We start from the raw sequence: 24,558 nt of genomic DNA on the forward strand, positions 1-24,558 counted from the left end.
GTGGTGCTTTTTTTTTTTTTAAATACATGTAGGAAAAACTGGAAAAATGCATTAGAATGTTATAAGTTGTCTTCACTAAATAGTGAAATTATAAATGATCTTGGTGTTCTATAATTCTGCAATGAGCATACATTATTTTTACAACCAGAAATTAAAAATTATTTTTAAAAAATCCTTGTCCTATCTACCTCCCAAAGTAGTGATGAAAGCAAATATAAAAGCTGGCCTTTCTAACAGTAAGAATTATCCTAAAATGGAATCCCCAGGGAGAGGGTACAAGCATTGCCATGTGACCACACAGCCCTTGATTAGATCAAACATTTGGAACTTGGAATTCTAGCGCCTTCTGTGAAACCCCTCCACCCTCAGCACGTTTCTTGCATTATTGGCAGGGCAGACTGTTGGGCTGGGCCCATCCTTTCTGCTGCTTAGCAGTACGTGCTGTGAGGAGTAAAGCAAGCAGTCAGTGGCCAAGAGAGAGAAACCCTCTAGGGAACCAATCCTAGCAGACAGTAGCCACTGTGCCCTTATAGCCCCAAGCAGTAAAGGCCCTTCTGCCCAGCACACGTGTGGCTGGGACCCCTGCTGCTGGCCCTCAGATAACGGTCCTCATGATAACCTTCCTGAGGACCTAAACCAGTCCTAAGGCTTTGTTCTGCAGCTGTGATCCACTCATGGCATGGAAGAAAGGACAAGTGAGAGTGTCAAATATAACCCTGAGATGTTTTTCCTTTGTCCCACTATTTGTTTGAGCCAACAAGTTTCAAAAACAATATACTTCAATAGTTGAATAGCTTGGCCAACAATATAGAATAAGCAGCTTAATTTAAACTGATGCCCCAGCAGATACTGAAGCTTGTGATAAATGAAAAAAACTAAGAGAAGGAAGGAGATCTGTCCACGCAGCAAGTTACTAGCGAATACCAGGCTGTAGGGTCTAAACCTGGTATCCTGACTTCTAGTTCAATGTGTGACATTACAGAATCCCTGACTTGGCAGGGACTCCTGCACCCCTGATATCAGGAGGTGCCCCCAGACTCTCCCACCTTCAGTATCACAGGAGACTTCAGTCATTATTTCAAGTTGTCAGTGACTACAATATGGGGAAATATGAAGTTCATACTTGGGACTCAAGACTAAATGACTGTAAGCAAACAGGAAATGAAAGCACATGCTAGGAAGGATAGCATGAGGAGATGAGAGAAGCCCTGCTTCCCCAGGATGGCTGATACAGAACCAAGTTAAAGCAAGTGAACAGACAGCATCTTAATGCTAAAGAGATGCATAAACAAAGCTACATATTCATACAGCTCCCTAGAGCAGACTGGCAGGAATACTTGTGGCTCTCAGAGAAGACTGAATTGATGGAACAGATGATGGTGAGGGAAAGATGTTCCATTTTCACCTTGGTTTCTCTTTCCTTCTTAGCTTGGCTGCAGCCTCGCTCTCATCAGACAGTTCCCTGTGTGGGACAGAGTATAACAAACGTAATAAACCTTGAATGTGGGAAAGTCACATTCTTGACTCCCTCTTTAAATGATGACTCTATTACCTGGGGAAGGGGTAGGAGTTTGGTGATGGTATTTCCCCTACCATTCCATATTTTCATATTCTCAGAAGAACAAATGATACAAGAGTAGAAGGTGGGGCAGGGCTGGGAGGAAGAAGAGTGGCAGGACAAGGAGAAAGAGAAAGGAAGATTAGGGTAGAGGGAAGAAGTGAGAGCAGAAAAGCATATTCATAGTAAACAAGTTGGATGACAACGCAGGAAACATAAAAGAGTTTTTTTCTTTCTAACATAAAAAAAGGACGGTGGACTTCATTACTCTGAATTTTATCCACCCACAGACCTGTCTCCGCCTCCCTCCCCTAGCCTGTCAGCTTCCAGGATAATGAAGTATCAGGGTAAATCAGGCAAGAGCATTTTGAGTGTGGACAGAAAAATCCACCTCAACCCCACCTCTTGCACCGGAACACTCTGAACTGCCGTGAGTCTTCTCGGCTGGGAGGACTGCTAACCACGGTGAATTAATTTGGGCGTTTCACTGCAGAGCAGCAGAGGTGCAACCTCGCTGCATGAATACAGTGTGCTGCTGGCTTCCGCTGGATCATCCGAGCATGTCCAGACATCACAGGCAGCAGGATCCTGGGGGCCAGAGCAGCCTGGGGAAGGGAGGGGGAGTCCACGAGCCAGCAGGGAACAAAGACACAAGGGGTATCCCCAAAGAGCAAACACACAGCAAAGGCCAGCTCCTGGTCAGACTCATAGCTCAGGGGCAGCCTGTCCATCTGGCAGCAGATGGCTGTTCTATTCTAGACTTGGCCATTCCCCTGGAGAGAACCTCTTCCGTAATGGTGTTCTCAGTCCCTTTCTCAACTTGCTCTTGGTGCTCAGACATCATCAGAGCACGCAACCAAGAGCAACAACACAAAGACTCTCAGTAATAGTTGGAAAGGAGAAGGAACACAGTTATTTGTTTATTTTATTTTTAATTAAAGGTGCTAACTGCAGAGGAAAGAGACCCGGAAAAACCTTTCTAATAACACAGGGGGTACACCCTCCAGCGGGCTGCTCCTTACCACTTCCAGCCTAGCAAAGAAAAGGAAAGCTGAACAGGGTCTAGTGAATCAACTGAGTACACTCTCGCAGGCATCACAGCGAAGCTGGAAAACCACTTTTCAGACCAAAAAGAGGAGTCAGAGGAAACCTGCGCCACTCTGAAACCTCGGTACTCCTCTCAATGCACTGATGTCTGAGAATGCTGACAAGGCCACCAGGAGAGCAGAAGAGACAGTGCGCTGGGAGGCTGGGTGGCAGGTCCAGCTCTGCGGTGCAGCCTTGGACCAGGTGCCTATCTTCTCTGAGTTCGAGCGTGTGTGCGTGTGTGCTCAGTCGTGTCCAACTCTTTGCAGCCCCGTGGACTATAGGCCACCAGACTCCTCTGTCCATGGAATTTTCCAGGCAAGAACATTGGAGTGGGTTGCCATCTCCTAATCCAGGGTATCTTCCTGACCCCGGCATCAAGTCTGGGTCTCTTGTACCTCCTGCATTGGCAGGCAGATTCTTTATTTAAAATGAATTAATTTTTTAATTTTTAAATTTATTTTTAATTGGAGGATAATTGCTTTACAACATTGTGTTGGTTTCTGCCATACCTCACCATGAATCGGCCATATGTACATCTACGTCCCCTCCCTCCTGAGCCTCCCTCCCACCTCATGCCCCATCCCACCCTCTAGGTCGTCCCTGTGGTATACAGCAACTTCCCGCTAGCCATCTATTTGACACATGCTAGTGTGTATGCTTCAGTGCCACTCTCTCAACGTGTCCCATTCTTCATTCCCCACTGTGTCCACAAGTCCTGCGTCTCTATTCCTGCCCTGCAAATAGGTTTATCAGTACCATTTTTCTAGAATCCATATACGTGATAATATGCAATAATTGCTTTTCCCTTTCTGATTTACTTCACCCTGTATAACAGGCTCTAGGTTCATCAACCTTATTAGAACTGACTCTAATTCACTACTTTTTATGGCTGAGTAATATTCCATTGTATATCTATAAATCAAATTATTTTCATTTTTATTGTTAACATACTGTACTTTTGTAGCAAACCTTCAAGTTAGGTACTGTGACTCATTTAACTTCTCTTGTTTTTCAAGATTGCTTTGGACAATCAAGTTTCTTTATGTTTCCATATAGATGTTGGAATCAGTTTGTCAATTTCTACCCCAAGAAAAGCCTCTTTGACTGGGACTGCTTTAAATCTATAAATACACTTGGGGAGGACTGACAATACTGAGTCTTTCAATCCATAAATGTTATTTATCTTTCCATTTATTTAGATCTTTAACTTCTCACAGCACTGTACCGTTCTTTTATACAGGTCTTTCAGATTTTTTTTTGGTTAAGTTTATACCTGAATATTTTATTATGCTTTGCAATATAATCATAAAAGAATATTTTTAAGATCTTTCAAATTTTTGTTGCTGCTATATAAAAAAATCAATTTCTGAATGTTGAGCCTTTACCCTGTTAAATTCACTTCTTGGTTCTATCTAAAGTTATCTTTTAGATTCCTTAAGACTTTCTGTGTCAACAATCATGTCATCTGCAAATAAAAACAGATTTATTCCTTTCTCATTTTTAAGCCTACTTTTGCTTTTTCTTACTTTATGGAATTCACTAGAACCTCCTTCCAGTATGAGGTTTAATAAAAATGCTGAGAGAGGGCACACTTGCCTTAGTTTAATCTTAAAAGGAACACTTCCAATTTTTTACCATTAATTATGACATTGGCTTTTTATAAATGCCCTTTATTAGACTGTAGAAGTTCCCTTCTATTTCTAATTTGCCAAAATTAGAGTTATTATCACAAATGGATGTTAAAATTTTTTCCAACTTTATTGAGGTATAATTGACAAATAAAAATTGTATCTAAGATGTGCAATGGAATTTGATATAAAAATACACTGTAAAATGATTACTACAATCAAGCTAATTAGCACATCTACCACTTCACATAGTTACTGTGTGTGTGTTAAGAACATTTAAGATCTATAACTCACTTAGCAAATCGAAAGTATATAATACATTATTATTACCTATAGCTACCATACTACACGGGCTTCCCATATGATGCTAGTGGTAAGAACCCACCTGCCAATGCAGGAGACATAAGAGACATGGGTTCAATCCCTGGGTTGGGAAGATCCCCTGGAGGAGGTTGTGGCAACCCACTCCACTATTTGGGCTACAATTCACAGGGTTGCAAAGAGTTGGACATGACAGAAAGTGACTTAGCACACACACACACCATACTACACATTAATCTCTAGAATTTATTCATCCCACATAACTGAATCCTTCGACCAACATCCCCCCATTTGCTCCACCTGGCAACTACCATTCTACTCTCCTTCTATGAATTTGATTTTTTTGGAAACATATATTTCTCTTTTTTCTTGATCAGTCCAGTTAGATATTTGTTGATATTTTCAAAGAATTATTTTGGCTTTGTTATCTTTCTCTATCTTTGTCAGTTTCCTATTTCATTAATTCCTACTCTTATCTTATTGTTTCCTTCTTTCTACTTACTTTGGGCTTACTTTTCTTTTTTCAGCTTCTAAAGGTGAAATCTTAAGTCACTGAATCAAATACTTTCTAATATATATCAATTATATATCTTAAATATATCAATTTCCCCAAAAGCATTGCTTTGGCTGCATCCCACAAATTTTCATTATTATTCAGCCAATAAAATGGACAACCTAGAAGAAATGGACAAATTCTTAGAAATATACAATCTCCCAAGACTGAATCAGGAAGGAATAGAAAATATAAGCAGGTCAATTACCAGTATAAAATCAAATTAGAAAAATAAATAAATAACTTACCAACAACAAAAAGTCCAGGACCAGACAGCTTCACAGGTGAATTTAAACATTACCAAACATTTAAAGAAGAGTCAACACCTATATTCTTAAACTATTCCAAAAAATCGCAGAAGGAACATTTCTAAACTTATTCTATAAGACCAGCACCACCCTAATACCAAAATAAGACAGAGATACCACACACATACACAAAAATTCACAGGCCAGGGCTTCCCTGGTGGCTCAGATGGTAAACAATCTGCCTGCAATGCAGGAGACCAATGTTCGATCCCTGGGTTGGGAAGACCCGCTGGAAAAGGGAATGGCAACCCACTCCAGTATTCTAGCCTGGAGAATTCCACGGAGAGAGAAAACTTGGCAGGCTACAGTCCATGGGGTTGCAAAGAGTCAGACATGACTAAACTAACACACATATATCACTGATGAACATAGATGCAAAGTCCTCGACAAAAATATTAACAACTTAAATTCAACAAGACATTAAAAGAATCATACATCATGATCAAATGGGGTTTATCCCAGAGTCGCAAGTATGGTTCAATATCTGCAAATCAATGTGATAGATCATATTAACAAGTTGAAGAATAAAAATTATATGATCATCTCTCAATAGATGCAGAAAAAACTTTTAAGGAAATTCAGCATGAAGTTTTTAAATCTTATTTTGAAATAAATTCTAACAAAGTTGTAACACTATATATTTTGAAATAAATTCCAGCAAAGTTGCAATACTATATAAAGAACACTCTTCTACTCCAAATATTAACATTTTATCATCTTTGCTCCCTTTCCTCTCTTTCTACATTTTTTTTTCCTGAACTATCTCTGAGCCAGTTACCAAAGTGATGCCCTATCACTCCAAAACATGTGAGTGTATTTGTCACCAAAACCATCAATACTCTCCGCATAACAAAAATTCAACTATCAAAACTAAAAAATTAACACTGGTATGTGAGTACCCACACAACTTCAGACTCCGTTTAGATTTCTCCCATCATTCCACTAAACTCCTGTACAACAAAGGCTCCAGTTCATAATGGTACATTTCATCTAGAAGCCACATCCCTTTTAGAATCCTTCAATTTGGAACAGTTCCTCAGTCTATCCTTGACTTTCAGGACCTTGTGAAAAACAGGCCTGTTTTTGGTCACTCTCCACATCCTTCATGGAGTTATATTTTTACATTTTATCTGAGTTTACAGTTGCTTTCTGTGGGGCCTGATCCGAAAGAACTACTTCACCATTACCAGAAATGGAATCAAGATGGGGATTCAAACCTCTTCTCGCCACAAATACCACCATGGAAAACCTGCCTGTCTGACTAGCACGAGCATTCTCACATCTACGAAATAGAAATAGCTCTGATAAGCAGCCTCAGGCTTCCCGGATAGCTCAGTTAGTAAAGAATCTGCCTGCAACGTGGGAGACCTGGGTTTGATCCCTGGGTTAAGAAGATCCCCTGAAGAAGGGAAAGGCTACCCACTCCAGTATTCTGGCCTAGGGAATTCCACGGACTGTATAGTCCATGGGGTCACAGAGTCAGGCATGACTTAGTGACTTTCACTTTCACTTTTTCTTTCACAGCATTTCATATAATTTTTCCAAATATCTATTTTATTATTATAATTAAGATGACACCTATATGGAGTTAAAGATCAAACAATACAGAAAAATATCAAGTAAAAAGAAAAACTCCCGTATCTAACAATAAAAGAAGTCTCCCTCATGAGCAGTCTCTCTACGCTTGACACACCAGTGATAAGGAAACTCTGGCTGAGAATCAGAAGATCTGAGTTTCCAATCCTGGTTCTACTGCTCCAAGAATGGCTTCAGGTAAGTCACTTATTCATGCAAAAAGTATTTACTTAGCTCCTGGTAGCATATATAATCTCTGCATCTGTTTCCTTATTTGTGAAATGCACATAACACTATCCATCTTTTCCATATGCCTCACAGGCAGGAAAATAATGATGTAATATTGTACGTTTGGGTGTGCTGAAAGTTAAAAGCATAATACAAATGTAATAATATATCAAATATTAGACCTCTGGAAAAAATCAACATGGAAATCAGAAGACTTAGTTGGAAACTAGGAGACAAATTAAAGAAGAGATGTGAATGTAAGCATCCATATTCTGCTTGGTTTTATATTATTATACTATCAACTACTGCATTGAACCAATGCAGATCATTTCTATTACCATATAAAGTTCTAAAGGAGAGTACTGATCCATATTATTTTACATAATATATACTCTTAACTGCCTGATATTAATGTTGTTAATTATTGATATTAATGTTGTCAATGTTGTTTCTGTGGAATTAACACATAGCAACTAGCCTATAAAACAACAACAACGAAAGTTTTAAAGCTAAAAAGAAATCCAGATAGGGAAGACTTCTAACCAAACCAGAATGGTAGTGGCCTTGTGTGTGCGTTAGACACTCAGTCGTGTCTGACTCTGCGACCCCACAGACTGTAGCTTGCCAGGCTCCTGTCCATGGAGTTCTCCAGGCAAGAATACTGGAGTGGGTTGCCATTTCCTTTTCTGGTAGTGGCCTTAGAGCTTTGGGAAAAAACCTTGGAATTGCTTGTCATTACACAGATCTAAAAGCTGAGGCCCAGGAAGCAGATTCTCTGACTCCAGGCCCCACAGAAAATTAACATTCAAGTTTAAATGCAATCCTGGTTATTTCACAGCCTAGACTTTGCAGTAGGATCTGGATTTTAATCACAACTCTGTCACTTACTAACCATGTAGCCTTGGACAGGAGACCACCCCCAAGCCTCACTCTCCTTATCTAAAAACTGAGGAATAATAACCCCAATGATTCTGGGTTGTCACGAGGATTAAAGGGCTTAGCAAAGAACCTGGCACCCCACCGAGACTTAGAGGATGGTACCTGCTGGCATTATAGCTAAGACACTGCCCTTTTCACCACACTGCAAACTCTGATGGGGAAGGCTTCGGCCACCAGATGCATCATCACCACAGAGCTGGTGAGTGTCAGAAAGAATGGGGAAATTACTGCAGCTTGGCAAAATGTGCCCGGGGAGCAGAATGATAAGTGCCTGTACAGTAGTAACTATGGAACTGCTCCCACAAGTTGCCATCCAGTAGCGGAAATTTCACCTTGAGGGGCACAAAGGGAAATGCACCATTTTCTTGCCTCTGTGCTCTTGCCTTTAAATCAGCATCTGAGGAATGGAACATTGTAGACTAGGAAAGAACCTTCTGTTTCTATGACCCTCAAGCTGAGAAAACCAGAGGAGTCAGAGTTCTGTTTCCATTCCTCTCCCTCCAGAATGAATACATCACAACTCTGCTAGCAATCATCAGCTACCCACCTGCAGACCTGTCCAAGCCTGCTTCTGAGCAGGTGGAGCTCAAACCCCTAAGGCTTCTCCGAGTACCTGCCGTGTGACCTAGCCCCTTGCCCCCTGCCCATCAGGGTAAGATGGGCCCCCAAATCCTAAAATACAGTGTCTACTCTGCAGCACCATGTGCTAGCCTCTGGAAGACCACCACACACGAGGTGATTAGATTCTAGAGTAAAACCAAATAGTAACAGGTGACTCAGACTTCTGAGGAAAGGTTTCCATTCAATTCCATAACTGGAATTGAAGCAACCACTGCTTTCTAGATACTGTGTCATGCACGAAAGATACAGCCACAACCAAGACATGGTATTTGTCTTCAGGCAACTTACATTTGAAATGATAACTGGAGTTGTCTAAGGTAATCAACTGGGTAAGCTCTAATCTGAATCTTGTAAAGTCATACAACTTGGATTTGCAGGTAAGGAGGCTGGGGTTGAAATACTCCAAAACTCATTCATGTTATATCTTTTAGCCTTTCCATACTGTTGATGGGGTTCTCAAGGCAAGAATACTGAAGTGGTTTGCCGTTCCCTTCTCCAGTGGACCACGTTTTGTCAGAACTCTCCACTATGACCCGTCCATCTTAGGTGGCCCTATACAGCATGGCTCATTGCCACTCTGAATGGAAATAGAAGCTCAAGAAAGGAACCTGAGCAATTAAAAACTCCTCCCAACTCTTCAAAGGTGCATTTCACTGTCCCAGCTTTAAAGTGGCAGTCTGGGGGGAAGGAAGGGCACCACTGGCCTAGTCTGTGCCCAGACACCAAAGAGGAGAGAACGAACGTCACAGGTTCTGTCTCCTCTGGCACCATCTGGCCGTTTAGGAGGTGCTGGTGGTAAGCACCACTCTCAATCATCAATTTGCCCTGTAGCCTGCACAACCACTATCCAGTCACCTGGATGTCCATTCTTCCATGATACTGCCACAGAGCCACTGTGTAGCTCTGCCGCTTCCCAGCTGTGTCCTCAGACAAGTTACTTCCCCAAGCTTTGATTTCCCCATCTGCGAATGGGAATAATATAGTATACTGCTCCACGGGAATGCGGTAAGAATTGAAAGGGATGTTTATACAGTGCATGATGGATGGCACATAGTCAATGTTCAACAAATAGGAGCCATGATTATTTCTTAAAAGTCAAAAAAAAAAAAAATCCTAATGTTCCCCATCATGTCTTTCTTAATTGCCAATCTCTGTGCTCAAACCCAAGCCTGCAAACACCATCCCCAGGTTTATCATCTCAGAAGCAACCAGCCGCTTCCCACAGATTTTTCAGGAGCCTGAAAGGCTTGATCTTCTCACCTACCAAACTCAGTCTCCCCCAGACTACAAATTTCATCTCCTATGAGAAGCTCTCCCAAAGACTCAAGATGCTTGACCAACAACTCTTCTGTGACACTGGCCCTGGATCTTTCTGCTCTCAAGGTCTCAGCTCTTATCTGTAGGAGATTCATACCGTCAGTCACATCCCATTTCGAAAGCTGTAGAACTCTGTGTCCTCCCTGTTGTCACATTCTAAGTCCACAGCTCAAATGCACGGACGGGTAATAATGGATAAAGAGGAACCCAAGAATCATGAAAATGATTCATATCAAACTCCAGCTCTATGATAACTGACAACAATTTCCAAAGAGCTGTAAGAAATGGAAGTTGCCTGAAAACCCACAGAAGACTGGATATGACAAAGAAATCAACCAGCTTAACTAACATTTGTTTGTTGCTTCATGGTTATAAAATACTTTCACATTCATAACATCATTTTGACAACCACTTGGAGAGGCAGGCCTAATAAGCAGTATTATATCTGACAGATACAAAATCAGAGGCTCAGAGCAGTTTTTCCAATAATCAAATGACAATGTAAAGTCACTTGATTCTCCCAATTCCTTCTCCTACTGGTTGCTCCTTCACACAGACTCTATCCTCAAATGATGTGCATGCTCTAAGCTAGTAATGAAGTTTTAAAAAATCTTACCCAAAAGGGCTCCCATGGAAATAAAACCACAGAAGAGACTCAACAATGACTAAATTATCTTTCTAGAGTGAGGAACTTTCCTCACGCAATCCTGGCAGTGCTGGCTGCAGCGACACATATATTTTGATCAGCAGCCATGAACAACTGTCCCCAGCCAGCTGGATCTCCTGAAGTGGCACCTGGAAGGTCCTAATGGCAGTGACAAGCAGCCACCAGCACCTACAAGTGGCTTTGACTCTGCCTCCTGCTCTCCTTTCTCCTTGCACTTTTGGCCCCTCTGAAAAGCCAGAGGATTCACGGTTGACTGTCACAGCAGCTGCTCTTTTCACAAAGACATCTCTGACTCCTTCCATTTCTGCTACCACAGTCAGTCTCCCCCATCGTGGATGACTCCAGGCATCCAGTAAAAAAAGCTCCCATACAAATAGCAAGCTGCAGATGCAGGAGGTGGCGGCCACCACCTGCAGAGTTCCCACAGACAGAACCACTGCATCACAGAAGGGAATTACATAATCACACAAAGACTAACTTCTTCCTTCTAGTCATAATTGGGTGGTCCCACTACCAAATGACCTGGGGTCTTGGGGTTCTAAAGGCTACATGTCAAAAGAAAGGCCTGATTTGCTTCCTTGGAAGTGATGAGAATGTTTTCTCTTTACCTACCTCATGGGGAACCTACCAGCCAAGGCCTCAGCAGCTCAGGACACTGAAGGCAAAGAAGAGGCTGGAACTGGATGGGATTAACCTTGGGGAAAAGGGGTAACTACAGGGTTGGTTCCTAAGGCAGCCATCCAATATAACATACCCAAAGGAGCTGGCAGAGAGAGGCCTGATTCAGGCCATTGCCAATACCAAAGAAAGCCTCCAGCAGGAAGCTCCAAGTAGTGATAACCCTTGGAATTAAACACTTGACACTCTACTGGGGAACCAGACATTCCAAACAAGGTCCCAAACAGTGACCAGGGGTCCAGGACACAGAATCTATTCCCCGGGCAATGAGACTGGCAAAATCCAGGTGCTGCTCAGGGTAAGGTTGCTGTCCCAGTTCTCTGCTAGAACTGGCAGAGAGATCCCACTGCCTGGACTGGGTCAGTATGGGAGGGAGAAGGCATTTAAGAAAGACAAAAGGAAGGCCGGAGTTCATCACAGCCAAGAATCCAGGCCTCCAGCAGCCTACTAAATTCCAGATCTGGACTCTCAAGAGGTCTCAGGGACAAGGGAGGTGGAGAGAAGGTGGAAAGCAGCTCAACAGAGTCAAGGCAGGTGGGTAATGACACCAGATGAAGAAAAACTTTGAAAGAAAAGACAAGTCTGTCAAGCTGGATGTCAGGAAAACTGAGACGAATACAAGACATGAACCTTGTTATTCACTGGGGGTGGGGGGAGCGGAGAGTAGTTGTTCAAGCAACCAAGGGCAAAGGAAGGCAGAAGAACCAATCCGTGCAAAGACCCAGAAGTATTAAACAACATGATGATTTTGCTGGTTTGGCCACGATGAGTTGCAAAGTGCAAGGGAGAGAGTGATAGAAGGTGAGGTTGGATATTGACAGGAGCCAGATCAATCTCTTAGGACAAGTCAGAGATTCTGGACTTCATCCTGTATAGGGAAGCCATTAAAAAGTACATTCATCCCCATGACAATTATTTGCTGATGACCTACTGTATGCTAGGCACTAGTGAAGGTGATGGAGACAAAGTGGTGAGCAAGACCAACAAACAATCCTGAAACTGACACTCTAATAACCACATTCTTGGCACACTGGCTGTGGGGATTAGGGACTCTGTTTCTTGTACCTCTTGAAGGCAGAGGTTGGGTCTCATTCTCTGCTATATCCTGAAGGCTCAGCTAAGTTTCTTCCATATAAAGTTTTCCAATTGGGTTTCCAATAAGTGTTAATTGTGGGAATGGATTCTTTCTGTGTTTTTTTTTTAATCTTTTAAAAAAATAAGAGCCTAACATGGTCAGATTTATATTTTAGTTCATTATTTTGGCAGCTGGGTGGAGGCAGCTAGAATGAGCCCAGCTAGAAACAAGGGGTTCTCAACGAAGGGGTGGTCATTGTCATCAACAGATAGTAGGGGTCCAGCTAGAGGAACAGTGGTGGAGATGGAGGTAGTTTTAGTCCTCTGGATGGCTAATTCACCTACAGCTCACTCAGCCTGCACAGACTTTGTACGTCTCTCAACAAACCACTGCAGCCTTCTTTGAACCCTTGTTGGCTCCTGTTTTCACTCTAAACCTCAGCATGATTTACTTTTACCCTGGGACAGCCCAGTTTTCAAGGTCAAAGGCAACAGCAGAGAGCATGGTCAGTTCCAGGGTGACCCTGGGCACAGCCTGGGGCAGTCGTAATGCTGCAGAGTGTGGTGGTGACACATAAGGTCACTGGGATTTTAAATCAGCCCTGATGAATTTCCTCTGCTGCTGAGAGGACGCGCCGGAAACATCCTTGCTGCGGATGCTGATGGCTACTTCAAAAGACAGGAATCCATGCTCCCAGGAACCGCATGGAGATAGGCCATGGATTCCCAAGCACCTGGCCTCCAGTATTTCCACTGGTTATGATTCTAAGGGCTTCCCTCATAGCTCGGTTGGTAAAGAATCCACCTGCAATGCAGGTGACCCCGGTTTGATTCTGGATTGGGAAGATCCACTGGAGAAGGGATAGATTACCCACTCCAGTATTCTTGGGCTTCTCTTATAGCTCAGCTGGTAAAGAATCTGCCTGCAATGTGGGAGACCTGAGTTCGATCCCTGGGTTGGTAAGATTACCTGGAGAAGGGAAAGGCTACCCACTCCAGCATTCTGGCCTGGAGAATTCCATGGACTGTATAGTCTCCATGGGGTGGCAAAGAGTTGGACATGACTGAGCAACTTTCACTTTTACTTTCATAATTCTAAGAAGTTTTGCCACAAGATCTAGGATGGTTCTTTGTAGCTCCTAAGATCTCAAGTGATTAAGACAGAAGAGCAGCTCTGATTCAAACTTATAATAAAACATGCGTCTGAAGTACAGAGTGGCTCGCATGTTATAAACCCAATAGTAACTCTTTTGTACAACACTTTACAGTTCACAAGAGCCCTTATATAGTTTATTTGCATCTTTCAATAATCCTGTGGTCAAGGTAAACTAGATTTATTACTCCCATTTTGTAGATGAGAAAACTAATGCTTGGAGAGGTTTTCACTGGCCCAAAGTCATATGGACTAAAGGTGACAGAGCAGAAATTCCAACCCAGGTCTCACTCCATATTCAAGCCTCTGTCCACCAGAGATCCAACTCCAGAAAGCGGTAGGGTTGACCATGGACATGAGTTAACATCTCTGTGCCAGTCCTCATTGAGGCCGGTCCTCTTCTTGCTGCTTTTCCTCAGAAGCCAAGGACCCAGTCTGGAGTCTGCAGAGCGCTACCAGGATGCACCCACTGCAGAGTAAAGCAAACTCTCCCTCACTGGAAGCCTCCTCACACTAACCTCGTCACGGCAGCAGACAATTTGTCTTTCTATCTAAGCAAGAAGATTTACGCACCACCACCCCCAACAGGAGTTCTTGCACTGTGTCAGCGCACTTCTCCTGATGATTTACTTTGGACCAAGCCAGGCCCTAATTATATAAAAATAAATAAGACAGTGTAGGCCGTCAAAGAGCTCCAGGTTGATTTAGAGATGGACAGATTAGTAAGGACTGTATTACTAATAAATACGGTATTACAGCATCGGGTCAGCAACTTTGCCTTTTCTTTGTGAAAACTTGGCTCACAGCGCTGTGCGTGGCCCACAGTAGGATGCAGTAAACACTGACTGGATAAATAAATGAAACTAAGATAAAATATGACAACAAATGGTGCACACACTTCAGTGAAAGCATTGTTCTCCACCTTGAAACTTCCATCTTCCCACAGCCCCTTTTCTCTTTATTCCTGTGCTGAAAGAAAAAGCATCCTTCTTTCCTGTTGGAACTAAGCCCTTCACAGCGATGTCCCTCTTCACCCTCACTGCATTGGCAGCCCTGTTCCAGCCACATCCCCCACCCCCCGTCCTTGCCTCTGTCCTCAGGTTTCTCTCTTCCCTTCTCTCTGACCCTTGCGTTCAGGTTTCTGTCCCACCCCAGGTTCCTCGAGCTTATAAAACTAACTTGAACCAAGCTCTCCTTTCAAGTGTCCACACTCGTCCTCAACCTCCTTTGACCACCGAATCTCCTGATTCTGTTCACGCCTGCAGCCTGGGTTTCTCCTCAGCCTTCCATTTGTACCACGTCCTTTCGTTAGCTTCCACCTAGGCTTGTCTCTGATGCGTCACCCCACTCCGCATCACCAAGGCCAGTGGTCTCATCTCCGGGTCCCAGCTCCCTGACCTCCTACTGAAATCCCCCGGGCTTCTGCGGCGCTGCAGTTCCTGGCTCGCTTTCTCCCTGTCCTGTCAATACTCATCTCTATCTGGCTGCTCTTCCTCTGCTTTCCTCTTAATGCAAGTTCTTGCCAAGATTCCCCTGTTACTTCACATTAACTCCCTTGAGAACTAATTTAATGTCAAAGCTTCCAACTCAGGAAGCCTTTCCAGTCACCACCTCCTACCTCCACCACCCCACCCCACCCCAACCCTGTAGAACCCAAAAGAACCACAGGGACTGAAAATGCAAGAAAGAAAAAGGTCCCCGAGGGCAGGGGAAGGGATGGGATCAACAGAGTTTCAATGTCAGACTCTCTCACCGCCTCCAACACATTCTGCTTGTCCTGCAGTGAACTTTACCTAGCCCTGACATCAGCTCACAAGCTCCTGAGACAGGACCCATCCCACTCTGCTCTGCTGCCCCCGTTCGGCTCATGGAGTGCCCAGACAGACAGGCAGACATGAGCATCTGCTGGATAAAAGCAGAAAAACCGAAGATGAACACACGTGAAGGCATAAACTGGTCAACTGTGAAACACTTCAGACTTCATAGGAAACTTCCAGGTTGTTTGGGCACTTTACAGGTCTGTCCATCTTCTGGCTCTGTTGGACAATTGATGCCCACATGCCTGAGAACATGGAAGTGCTTATTCCGGAACTGGCCTGGGATTGAGAAGCACAGACTGTAGCGACAGAGGGAGAGAGGGAGAAGCTGAAGAGGAGCTGAAGAGGACCACAGCCTCAGAAACCATATCTTTCTCATGTGTTCAATCAGTAAACATCCATTAAGCACCTCTGAGGTGCCAGGATCTATGCAGGACACCGGGAACACAGCTTTGAATGGGATAATAAGGTCCTCGCCCTCCTGGATCTTATATAGGTCAGTGAGAAGAAGTGAATAAATACAAATAAATAAGAAAACAGTAGGCAGTAAATAAGCGCTTCTGCATCAGATCCTTGACCATCAGTTTCGAACAAGACAGCCCTGACTGGTGACTCCTTCTCTCTCTTCAGTGTTCACACAAACAAGTCCAGTTTCCTGCTTTGAGGTTTGTTTTGTGTTTTTCTCCTCCGGTTAGGTCAGCAGCTACAGCATAGATGTGCTAGCTTTTCTAATCTCCAACGAAACCCTGTTTGGATGAACACTGCCCCCCCTGCATCTGGGGAGGCCTCTGACACCGCTCCACCCGGACAGCTTGGGCAGCCAGACGCCATGCTCTCAGAGACCTCCCGCTCCTTGAGAAGAGCCGTGACGCTGCGGATGACTTCCCAGACAGCTACTCGGGGATGCTTTTTCAGGTTGTGTTCCATTCTGCCAGAGCCCTCCGGACTCAGCTGATTGTTGGTGGTAGATTTCTGTGTTATTTAGGGCACCGAAGTCCCACAGTCTTGACACAAACTTAAAATTAGAAATGTATTAAATATAGGAAAGGAGGAAGGTCACTCAGGAAAGGCAGCCTTCTGAGGGAGATGCAGGACAAAGACGCCCTGGAAACTTCCAGGTTCATTAATGGGTTTTACACAGCATTCAAGTGGTATTTCTCCTTCAGAAATAACACTGTGGAAAGCGTAGGGGACTGGCTCAAACCTCAGCTAACACAGCTGAGTGAGTGACTCTGCAAACTAAAAATAGCTGCTTTCCCACTCATTCTGACAGATTTCACTTAGACCCTGTGCACAGGTTGATTCTCCAACAAACAGTTTCAGTCCTGTAGCAAAATGAGGGTTGGTGGCATTTGGGCTTGACAATTACCCAATCCCTGGTTCAACTCTTGTTTATTTCCATGTTTCTTGCTCCAATGGCTGCATATGTGCACACGTGCACGTGTGCACTGAGCTCCCTGGCTGGGATCTGGTGCTCTTCAACCAGACGTGGGCAGAATTTAAACCAGGAACATGACTCAGGACCATGGCTGCAGACTGAGCCCAGAGCAAGGCTCTCAGAAACACTGGGAAGCAGGCTTAGTCTCAGGTCTTCTCCTAATTCCCAGCAAGCCTCTCCGGGTCTCAGTTTCCTCACTTATAAAACAAGGATAAACATTCCTATTCTGGCCTACTTCACAGCATCACACTGGGATCAAGAGACATGACGCACATGAGAGTTACTCTCTTTTAGACAGGACTCCTACCAGAAGGATAGATGGCAGTGATGGAACAAGTGAAACAGGCAACCAGGCTATAAAACTCGGCTGGACCACAGGACGTGGCAGCCATCCCGCCTGTACCAGGAGCTAAAAGCAGATCCAGGTTCAAGACTTCAGCTCATGTTGTTCCCTCTGCCTGGAAAGTCCTCCTCCCTTTGCTAAACTATTCATCTTTAAGGACTCCAAACACTTTTTTTTTTGTTAGTGTCTTCAGAGTAAATCATTCCATCTTCACTGCTCCCTTGGCCTTTTGTACACACCTCCCACAGCACTTTTCACTCTACATGGTAAGGAATTTATTTACACACCTGGAAATTCTTTGATGACAAAGACTATTCTTTATCTTTGTACCCACCTCCCCAGCTACCACCAAAAGCAAGCATATGGTAGGTGTCAACCAATGTTCCCCAGGTTACCTATAGAATGGGCAAGAGCCCAATGCCAAGAAGGGGATAAACCCAAGAGACATGCACAAAGGTGGGATAGCACACACAGAACCAGCGGCGGGGGTGGTAGGAGGGGGATGTAGGAAGGTGGAGTCACCCAGGTCTGCTGTTACCAGCAATAAGGTCACAGTCACAGGGACGGGAGTCAGAGCAGAACTGCAAGTCCTGGGAGGGCCAGGTGGGAGCATCCAAGTCCCAATGACCTAAACTGGAACAGGGGGCCCTGGGGATGAGGAATAAGGGCAGAGAACAGAGCCAACATTTCCAGATCTGCCAAAGTTGGGCCAGCAGCTCAGGGTTGAGTGACCTTGGCTGTGACACCTAGGGACTCTAGGGGTAGGAGTCATTACAAATTTAAGTAATGATCATCTCCTTAAAATAAGAATCAGAGATGGAAGGGACTTTAAGAGGTATAAGAAACTTTAGGAATCACCTGGTCTAACAACCCTAACCTATATACTGGAGAACTAAGGGTACAGGAGGAAAGGCGTTTGTCCAAGTTTACCCAGTCAGGGCAGAATCATGGGGCTTCCTGGTAGCTCAGCTGGTAAAGAATCCACCTGCAATGCAGGAGACCCTGGTTCAATTCCTGAATCAGGAAGATCTGCTGGAGAAGGGATAGCCCAGTACTCTTGGGCTTCCCTGGTAGCTCAGATGGTAAAGAATTCACCTGCAATGTGGGAGACCTGGGTTCGATCCCTAGGTTAGAAAGATCACCTGGAGAAGGGATCGGCTACTCACTCCAGTCTCCTGGCCTAGAGAATTCCATGGACAGAAGAGCCTGACAGACAACAGTCCATGGGGTCACAAAGAGTTGGACATGACTGAACGACTCTCAAAAATGGGGGGGGGGTACAGGAGGAAAGGGGTTTGCCCAAGTTTACCCAGTCAGGGAAGAATCATGGCTAGACCCAGGTCTTCTGAACCCCAAACTGGACCTTGTCCCCTCAGAGGCTGTTGACCTTCAGTCAAGAATGTCTCCTGATGGTTCTACTAACATAACAGGTACCCTACTCTAGCTGCTTCAGAATCTTGGGGGAGCCCCACTGAACCCACTAAGTGAGTACAGACACTTCTTTCCTCCTGGGGAGTGGGGGCTTCTGCCTTTGGGTGGAGTTCGGAACCAGTGTGTTCCACAGGAAATGAACAGAGAGTAGCCCCACCGGGAACTTAGAAAGCAAAAGGCTGCTGGTGGGGAGCAAACAAACCAGTTCACACACACCCTGCCCTGACATGCGCAAGGGGGTAATCCCAACCATTGTGCTCACCCTGGAATTTTCCAAGAGTGGTTAGAGAGGGCCAGTACCTAAGGCAAAGCTGACAGTGCATGAAACACAGTCTTCAGTACTGTAAGAACACTGAACCACGGCCTGTCTGGTCTAAAATCTCGGTCTTTCTCAGGCTAGAGATAAGACAGGACTGAGAAGAAAAGAATTGGGACTCTCAAAGAATCAGAGATCTTGACTCCCAGAACTTCCCTGCAGGTGAGCATACACAGGCAACACTGTTTCATCTCTAAGGAAAGTATGAGAGCTTCAAGTCCAAGTCCCAGCCCCACAGTTTACCTACTGTGTGATCCAAGGCCAGCAACTTACCCATTAGTCTCCTTATTTTTACCACAATGATTATAACATCTGTGTCCAAGTTAATTGTAAAAATGAAAGAATATTAAAAAAATAAAAAATTTTTTTTAAAATGAAAGAATAAATGTAAAGCATTTAGCATGCTTCCTGGGCCATATTAACCACCAAGTTACACAGGATTTGTTTGCTTTCCTTTGTTCGTGGGAGGGGTCAGTTAGACCACAGTCCAACTGTGTCTCCCTGTGCTTTCCTCTCCCACTTGGTTGTCTCTCTGGATCCTCCTGGGCAGACATCCTACCTGATGCCTCAGCCCAGATAGCTCCCTCCTCCCTCTCTTTATCCCTAGACACAGCAGAAGGTAACAGGTCAGCTATAGGCCACTCAGGTACTTGAAGGTCAGGAATCATCAGCTTAGTCCAAGGCTGTTCCTGTCTCCCCAGGTGTCTGTGCACCTCCCTGGACAAGCCCCTATCAGGGTACTCCCTGGTTTATTACAGCTCTGGTCTTCTCTAAGGTGAACCCACTCCTAGCAGCTTACAGCTCTGGGCCTCCAGCAAATAGCTGCCTGAGCAGCCAGACCTGGACATCAACAGCAGAGAGAATTCCCAGACCCAGATTACCAACAGGAAACAACCTGGGGTCTGTGCCTACAGTGAGACCAGTGAGTACACACACCAGTCCCAGCTTCCCAGAGCCTGGGAGGAAATGGAGGGGAGCACAGGAATGAAGCTGCCACGGGGCTCAGGGCTCAAGCTGACTCCTCACACCGCCCTGCCAAGAAGCTCAATAAAAATCACATCAAGGTGAAGCTCTCCAGCTATCTGCTTGCACTGCCACAGGGCTACATAGCATGACCACCGCCAGGCATTTCAAGGCTCCAAAGGGGAAGATGCAGCATGCAGGTACTGCATGCTGAGTGGGTGCCAAAAACTTTGCATGTGACCTTCATCAATGACCTTCTGTGGCAGGTATTCTTGTCTTCATCTTGCCAATAAAACCAGAGACAGAAAAATCCATGAAGCCGGTGTGCCTCTGCTATGCTACCTGACCACTATGTTTTAAGCATTCTGGGAAAGAAAAGGAAAGCAAGAGAGTCTGAAGCAACAGGTACCAAGCTCTCAGCACCTTCCTCACTCAGCAGACAGCACTAGCTCAAGTACTGCATTCCCTCCTTCACTGGAGTCAACTTCTCTCAAACACAATCTACAGAAATACAGCAAAAGCCATGAAGATGCTCATGCCCTTTGCCCCTGCAATGTCATCCCCAAGATTTTCCCTTCAAGAAACAGTTCAACAGGGTATTTGCTGCAGAATTCACTATAGTGACCAAAAAAAAGAAGAAATGATCTCAATGTCCAATATTCACAGAATGGTTTGGAAAACCCCAGAACTTTCAAACCATATAATATTAGACAGTCATTTTGAGTAACCTTCAAAGACCAAGAAGAAACAAAACAAGGCATTTGTGATAAAATAAATGAAAAATAAGTATAAAGCATCATAAATGCCAGCATTACAACTTTGTAAAGTGTCTACATGTGTATATGAAAAAAGGAATGTAGTTGTGTTAGGGTGGCAAGATAACAGGTAGTTTTATTACTAGGGTTATCATATCTAAATTGGTATTGTTGAGTGCCTTTACAATGAAAGAAAAAGACAGACAGACAGACTCAACCCAGCACCAAGGAAAGACCCAGGAGGAACAGGGCTGGGATGTGAGACAGAAATTGAGAACCGTCCTACATACCCGGAAGGAGGAGGCCAGGCAGGCCCGGGGGAGGGGAAGCCCTCCAGGTATGGACAGGGTTGTAATTAGTCTGATGCTAATTACAGAAGTCTCACTAGCTTATTAATTTTTTTGACAGACTCAATGAAGACTGAACTCATACATGAAGCCAACTTGGGTTCAGAGGTACATTTCCTGAGTGGCCATCCTCCTTCTTCTCAAAAACCTAGCCTTTCTTTTTCTTTTCTTTTTTTTAAGGACAGCAGTAAAATAAAGTTTAGTAATAGAAACACATACCCTGGAGAAATTAAGACTCCTGCCTTAAATGGAGAAATTCAAGACATTTCAGGGAACTAAAGGGGCTTGAATAAGCAACTGAACTACTGTGTTTTCTACACTGGGAAATAAAAACAGAAGAGCAAACTACTCAGCTTAGTATTAGACGCCCCTCTGATAAAGTCCCAACTCATCCTTCTGATATTACCTCATATTCCCCACCACAGACACCCCAGGCTCCAGCCAAACAGAACCACCAATGCTCCCCAAACACCTTCCTCACTTCCCCACCCCCATGACGAAAGTCCTCCTTTCTCTCTCATGCCTGCTCAAGTCTCACCCATCCTCCAAGGCACAGCTCAAGCCAGGTCCTCCTCAAAGCCCAACCCAGTCCTGTATCCTGAATGCATCTTTCACCCTCTGAAGAGGACCTGGAGCCCCTGGAATCTCCAAAGGAGTCACAGACAGTCTGCCCTACAGTACAGGTACCTGGGTAACTGCCTTTTCTACCATATTCAACTTGAACAACTCAAAGTGAAGACCCCTCAGTCTCCTGTGTGAAACTCACCATACAGCCTGGACTATAAGCACACAGTAGGCCTTCAGTGGACACTCCCCCAAAAGACAAGGAAGAGAGACACATCACCTCTGTGGAAAGAGGTCACTTCCTACCTCAGTCGCTCCCGTTAAGCAAGGCAGACACGAAGGTGTGCCCTTCTGTGGCCCGGAGCCAGGGAGGGATGGATCCTGCTTCTCTGACTGCCAGCCTTCACGAGTCTCCACTGTCCTCCCCAGCTGACCGTAGTCCGCTCGGCCCCAGGTAAACACCTTGCCAGTTACTAAAACAAAAACAAAACTTGAATTAAGGCTATATTCCATGGCTGTGCTCCCATGGGTAAGCAAAGAACTACAAGAGAATGTGTGATCACTCATTTCAGTACCAACTACCACGCAGCAGGGGCCTTCCTATCTTCCTGTAAAGAAAGCACGCACAGGCACATGTTTACGGATGTGGGAAGTGAGGCTCAGAGAGGTAAGATGTCTGACTTGATCAAGATCCAACAAGGAGTGAGTGCCAAAGCTGGGTTCCAGCAGAGGCTGCTTCTATAGCCTGGGCTCCTGCCTTTTAACAGATGTGGACATGGCCACAGAGAACACTTCCACTGCTCTCTACGTAATATTTCTAACCCCTCTTCCTTCCCCCATACCTGCCTCTCACTTCGCAGGGGAAAATGATATCTGTTCTTGGGCTCCCCTCTTTCTCATCCAATCCAGAGCCCCCCATCAGCCACCTTGAGGTTCCCCGGGCTCCTGATTTGCCCCAGGCCACAACCTCTCAGTAGCCACTGACACGTGTTTTCCCCTCCATGTAACACAGAGGACCTTCCAGAGTCTGTGCTCTTACCCACAGGAGCAATGCTAACAGTCCCAAGGCAAATGCCTATGTGTGCTAGAGGGAAGGGAGTGAGAGGAAAAAAAAAAAAGACAAAATCACTTGGAGCCAGAAAAGCAGTCAGTCCCCCAAATGCACCACCTGGGAAGCTGGCCAGTGCTAAAGACGACTGAAGAAAATGAAGTTTGGAAAAAAGGAACTGGCCTTTCTTCTCCCAGATAAGAGAGAATTCACTGAACTTAGTTGTACCAAGTGCCGCATTTGTTATTTCAACAGAAATGCAAAATCTGATGAGGCATAGATTATTAACAGATTCTCTACAATAAATATGCATAACCATGTGCTCTGTATAAATTCTTTATACATGTTTGTTTTAACAAAGAAAAACTTTGCTTAAGAGACAAAACACCAAGTAATGCATATTAAATTCTAGACAAATCTACTACATACTCTGTGTTTTAGTATCAGAGCTTCATCTGGCCCCACATTCAACATATGGTTTATAGTGTCAGTGAAAAAACAACCACAGGGGAAATGTCAGAGTTGTGAAGGGGTACAGGGTTCTGGGGGAATACGGTTCTCAGGACCAATCTGCTCACAGACACCAACGTCGATACCAAAAAATTCTTCCAGGCTTCCTCAAAGAGGGAACCAAGTCTGTGCAACCCATGGGGTAACAGATATATTATAACAGGGAAGGGGTCCATTCAGATGTGCTGTTTCCTGGCCTCACATGCGCTGTTCCTTTTGCCATGGATGCCCCTTCCTTACTTCATTCACCTGACAAACTATGACTCAACCTTTAGAGTCCAGCTCATGGATTCCAGTTCTGCAAAACCTTTCTTGACTTTTAAACTCTCCTCAGAATGGAAGAAATCTCCTTCCTATGAGCACCTTTATTACGGTACTCATCAACCACTGTGATCCCATTAAGCAGGTGAGAAAATTAAGGTTCAGAGACGTGACCAGCCCTGGGTCACACAGTTAGGCCGCATCTCCTCCTTCTAGCCCATGACACCACTCTGCAGTGGTTACTCACACTGGCCACGTCAACGTCTCCTAACTCTTCCTTAACTTCTGTAGGATTGGGGGGAAGAAAGCTCAAGGGTCCAGGACCCACAAAGCATTCCCAACTGGCAAACTATCCCTCTGCTTGAGCTCGCTGGGGTTTACCACCAGGCTGCCTTAGCAAGAAGAGCCCCAAGAAGCCAGAGGATGAAACTGCTATTTCTTAAAGAACACTAGCATTCCTCCACTGAGAAGAACTGGCAAGTTGCTAACTGCAAGACTACAGAAAGAACTGTGTTATCACAAACCCCACAGTGAATCCTTTCTTATCAAGTAAGACATCTTAGAACCTTCTCTGCTATTGATTACTAATGTCCAAGACAGGCAAGACTGCCAGAATATGGCGCTACCATGATTACATTTCCAATAGCAATTCAACCATTCCACTTATATAGCACTTTTCACCTTCAAAGCACTTTACAAAGATGAACTAATTAATCTCCATGCTCCCTGGGGATACCACAGACATTTTATTAGAGACAGTCAGGCTGCCTGGATAGCCAGCCTTTGGGCTCCAACCTAAGATTGCTCAATCAGGTAGGTCCACTCCCTGAAGCTGTCTGTTTCTCCCCAAAATACACTCTGCATTGGAAGGCTCACAGGGGACAAAGGGAGTGATCCCTTTTTCCTTTTCCTTTAAGCTGACCACCTCCCAGGGGTCTAGCATATTCACAGATCATATCTTAATCAATCCTCATAAGAATTCTGGGAAGTATAGATTAGCAAGCTTATTTTACAGATAAGATTAGATGACTTGAGAGGGTACATGACTTGATCAAG

General features: G+C 44.6%; 1 protein-coding gene across 3 annotated transcripts in view; it reads right to left on the bottom strand.

The window, feature by feature from the left end:
• SERGEF (secretion regulating guanine nucleotide exchange factor) overlaps positions 1-24,558 on the bottom strand; it is a 231,666-nt gene that overhangs the window by 153,336 nt on the left and 53,772 nt on the right. For all 3 annotated transcript variants that reach the window (XM_070473446.1, XM_070473447.1, XM_020904813.2), the window contains one exon: positions 21,990-22,156. In XM_070473446.1, coding sequence (XP_070329547.1) covers positions 21,990-22,156 — 167 coding nt within the window. The remainder of the gene's footprint in view (positions 1-21,989; positions 22,157-24,558) is intronic.

This window comes from Odocoileus virginianus, chromosome 10 (assembly GCF_023699985.2).
Source record: "Odocoileus virginianus isolate 20LAN1187 ecotype Illinois chromosome 10, Ovbor_1.2, whole genome shotgun sequence".
NCBI lineage: Eukaryota > Metazoa > Chordata > Mammalia > Artiodactyla > Cervidae > Odocoileus > Odocoileus virginianus.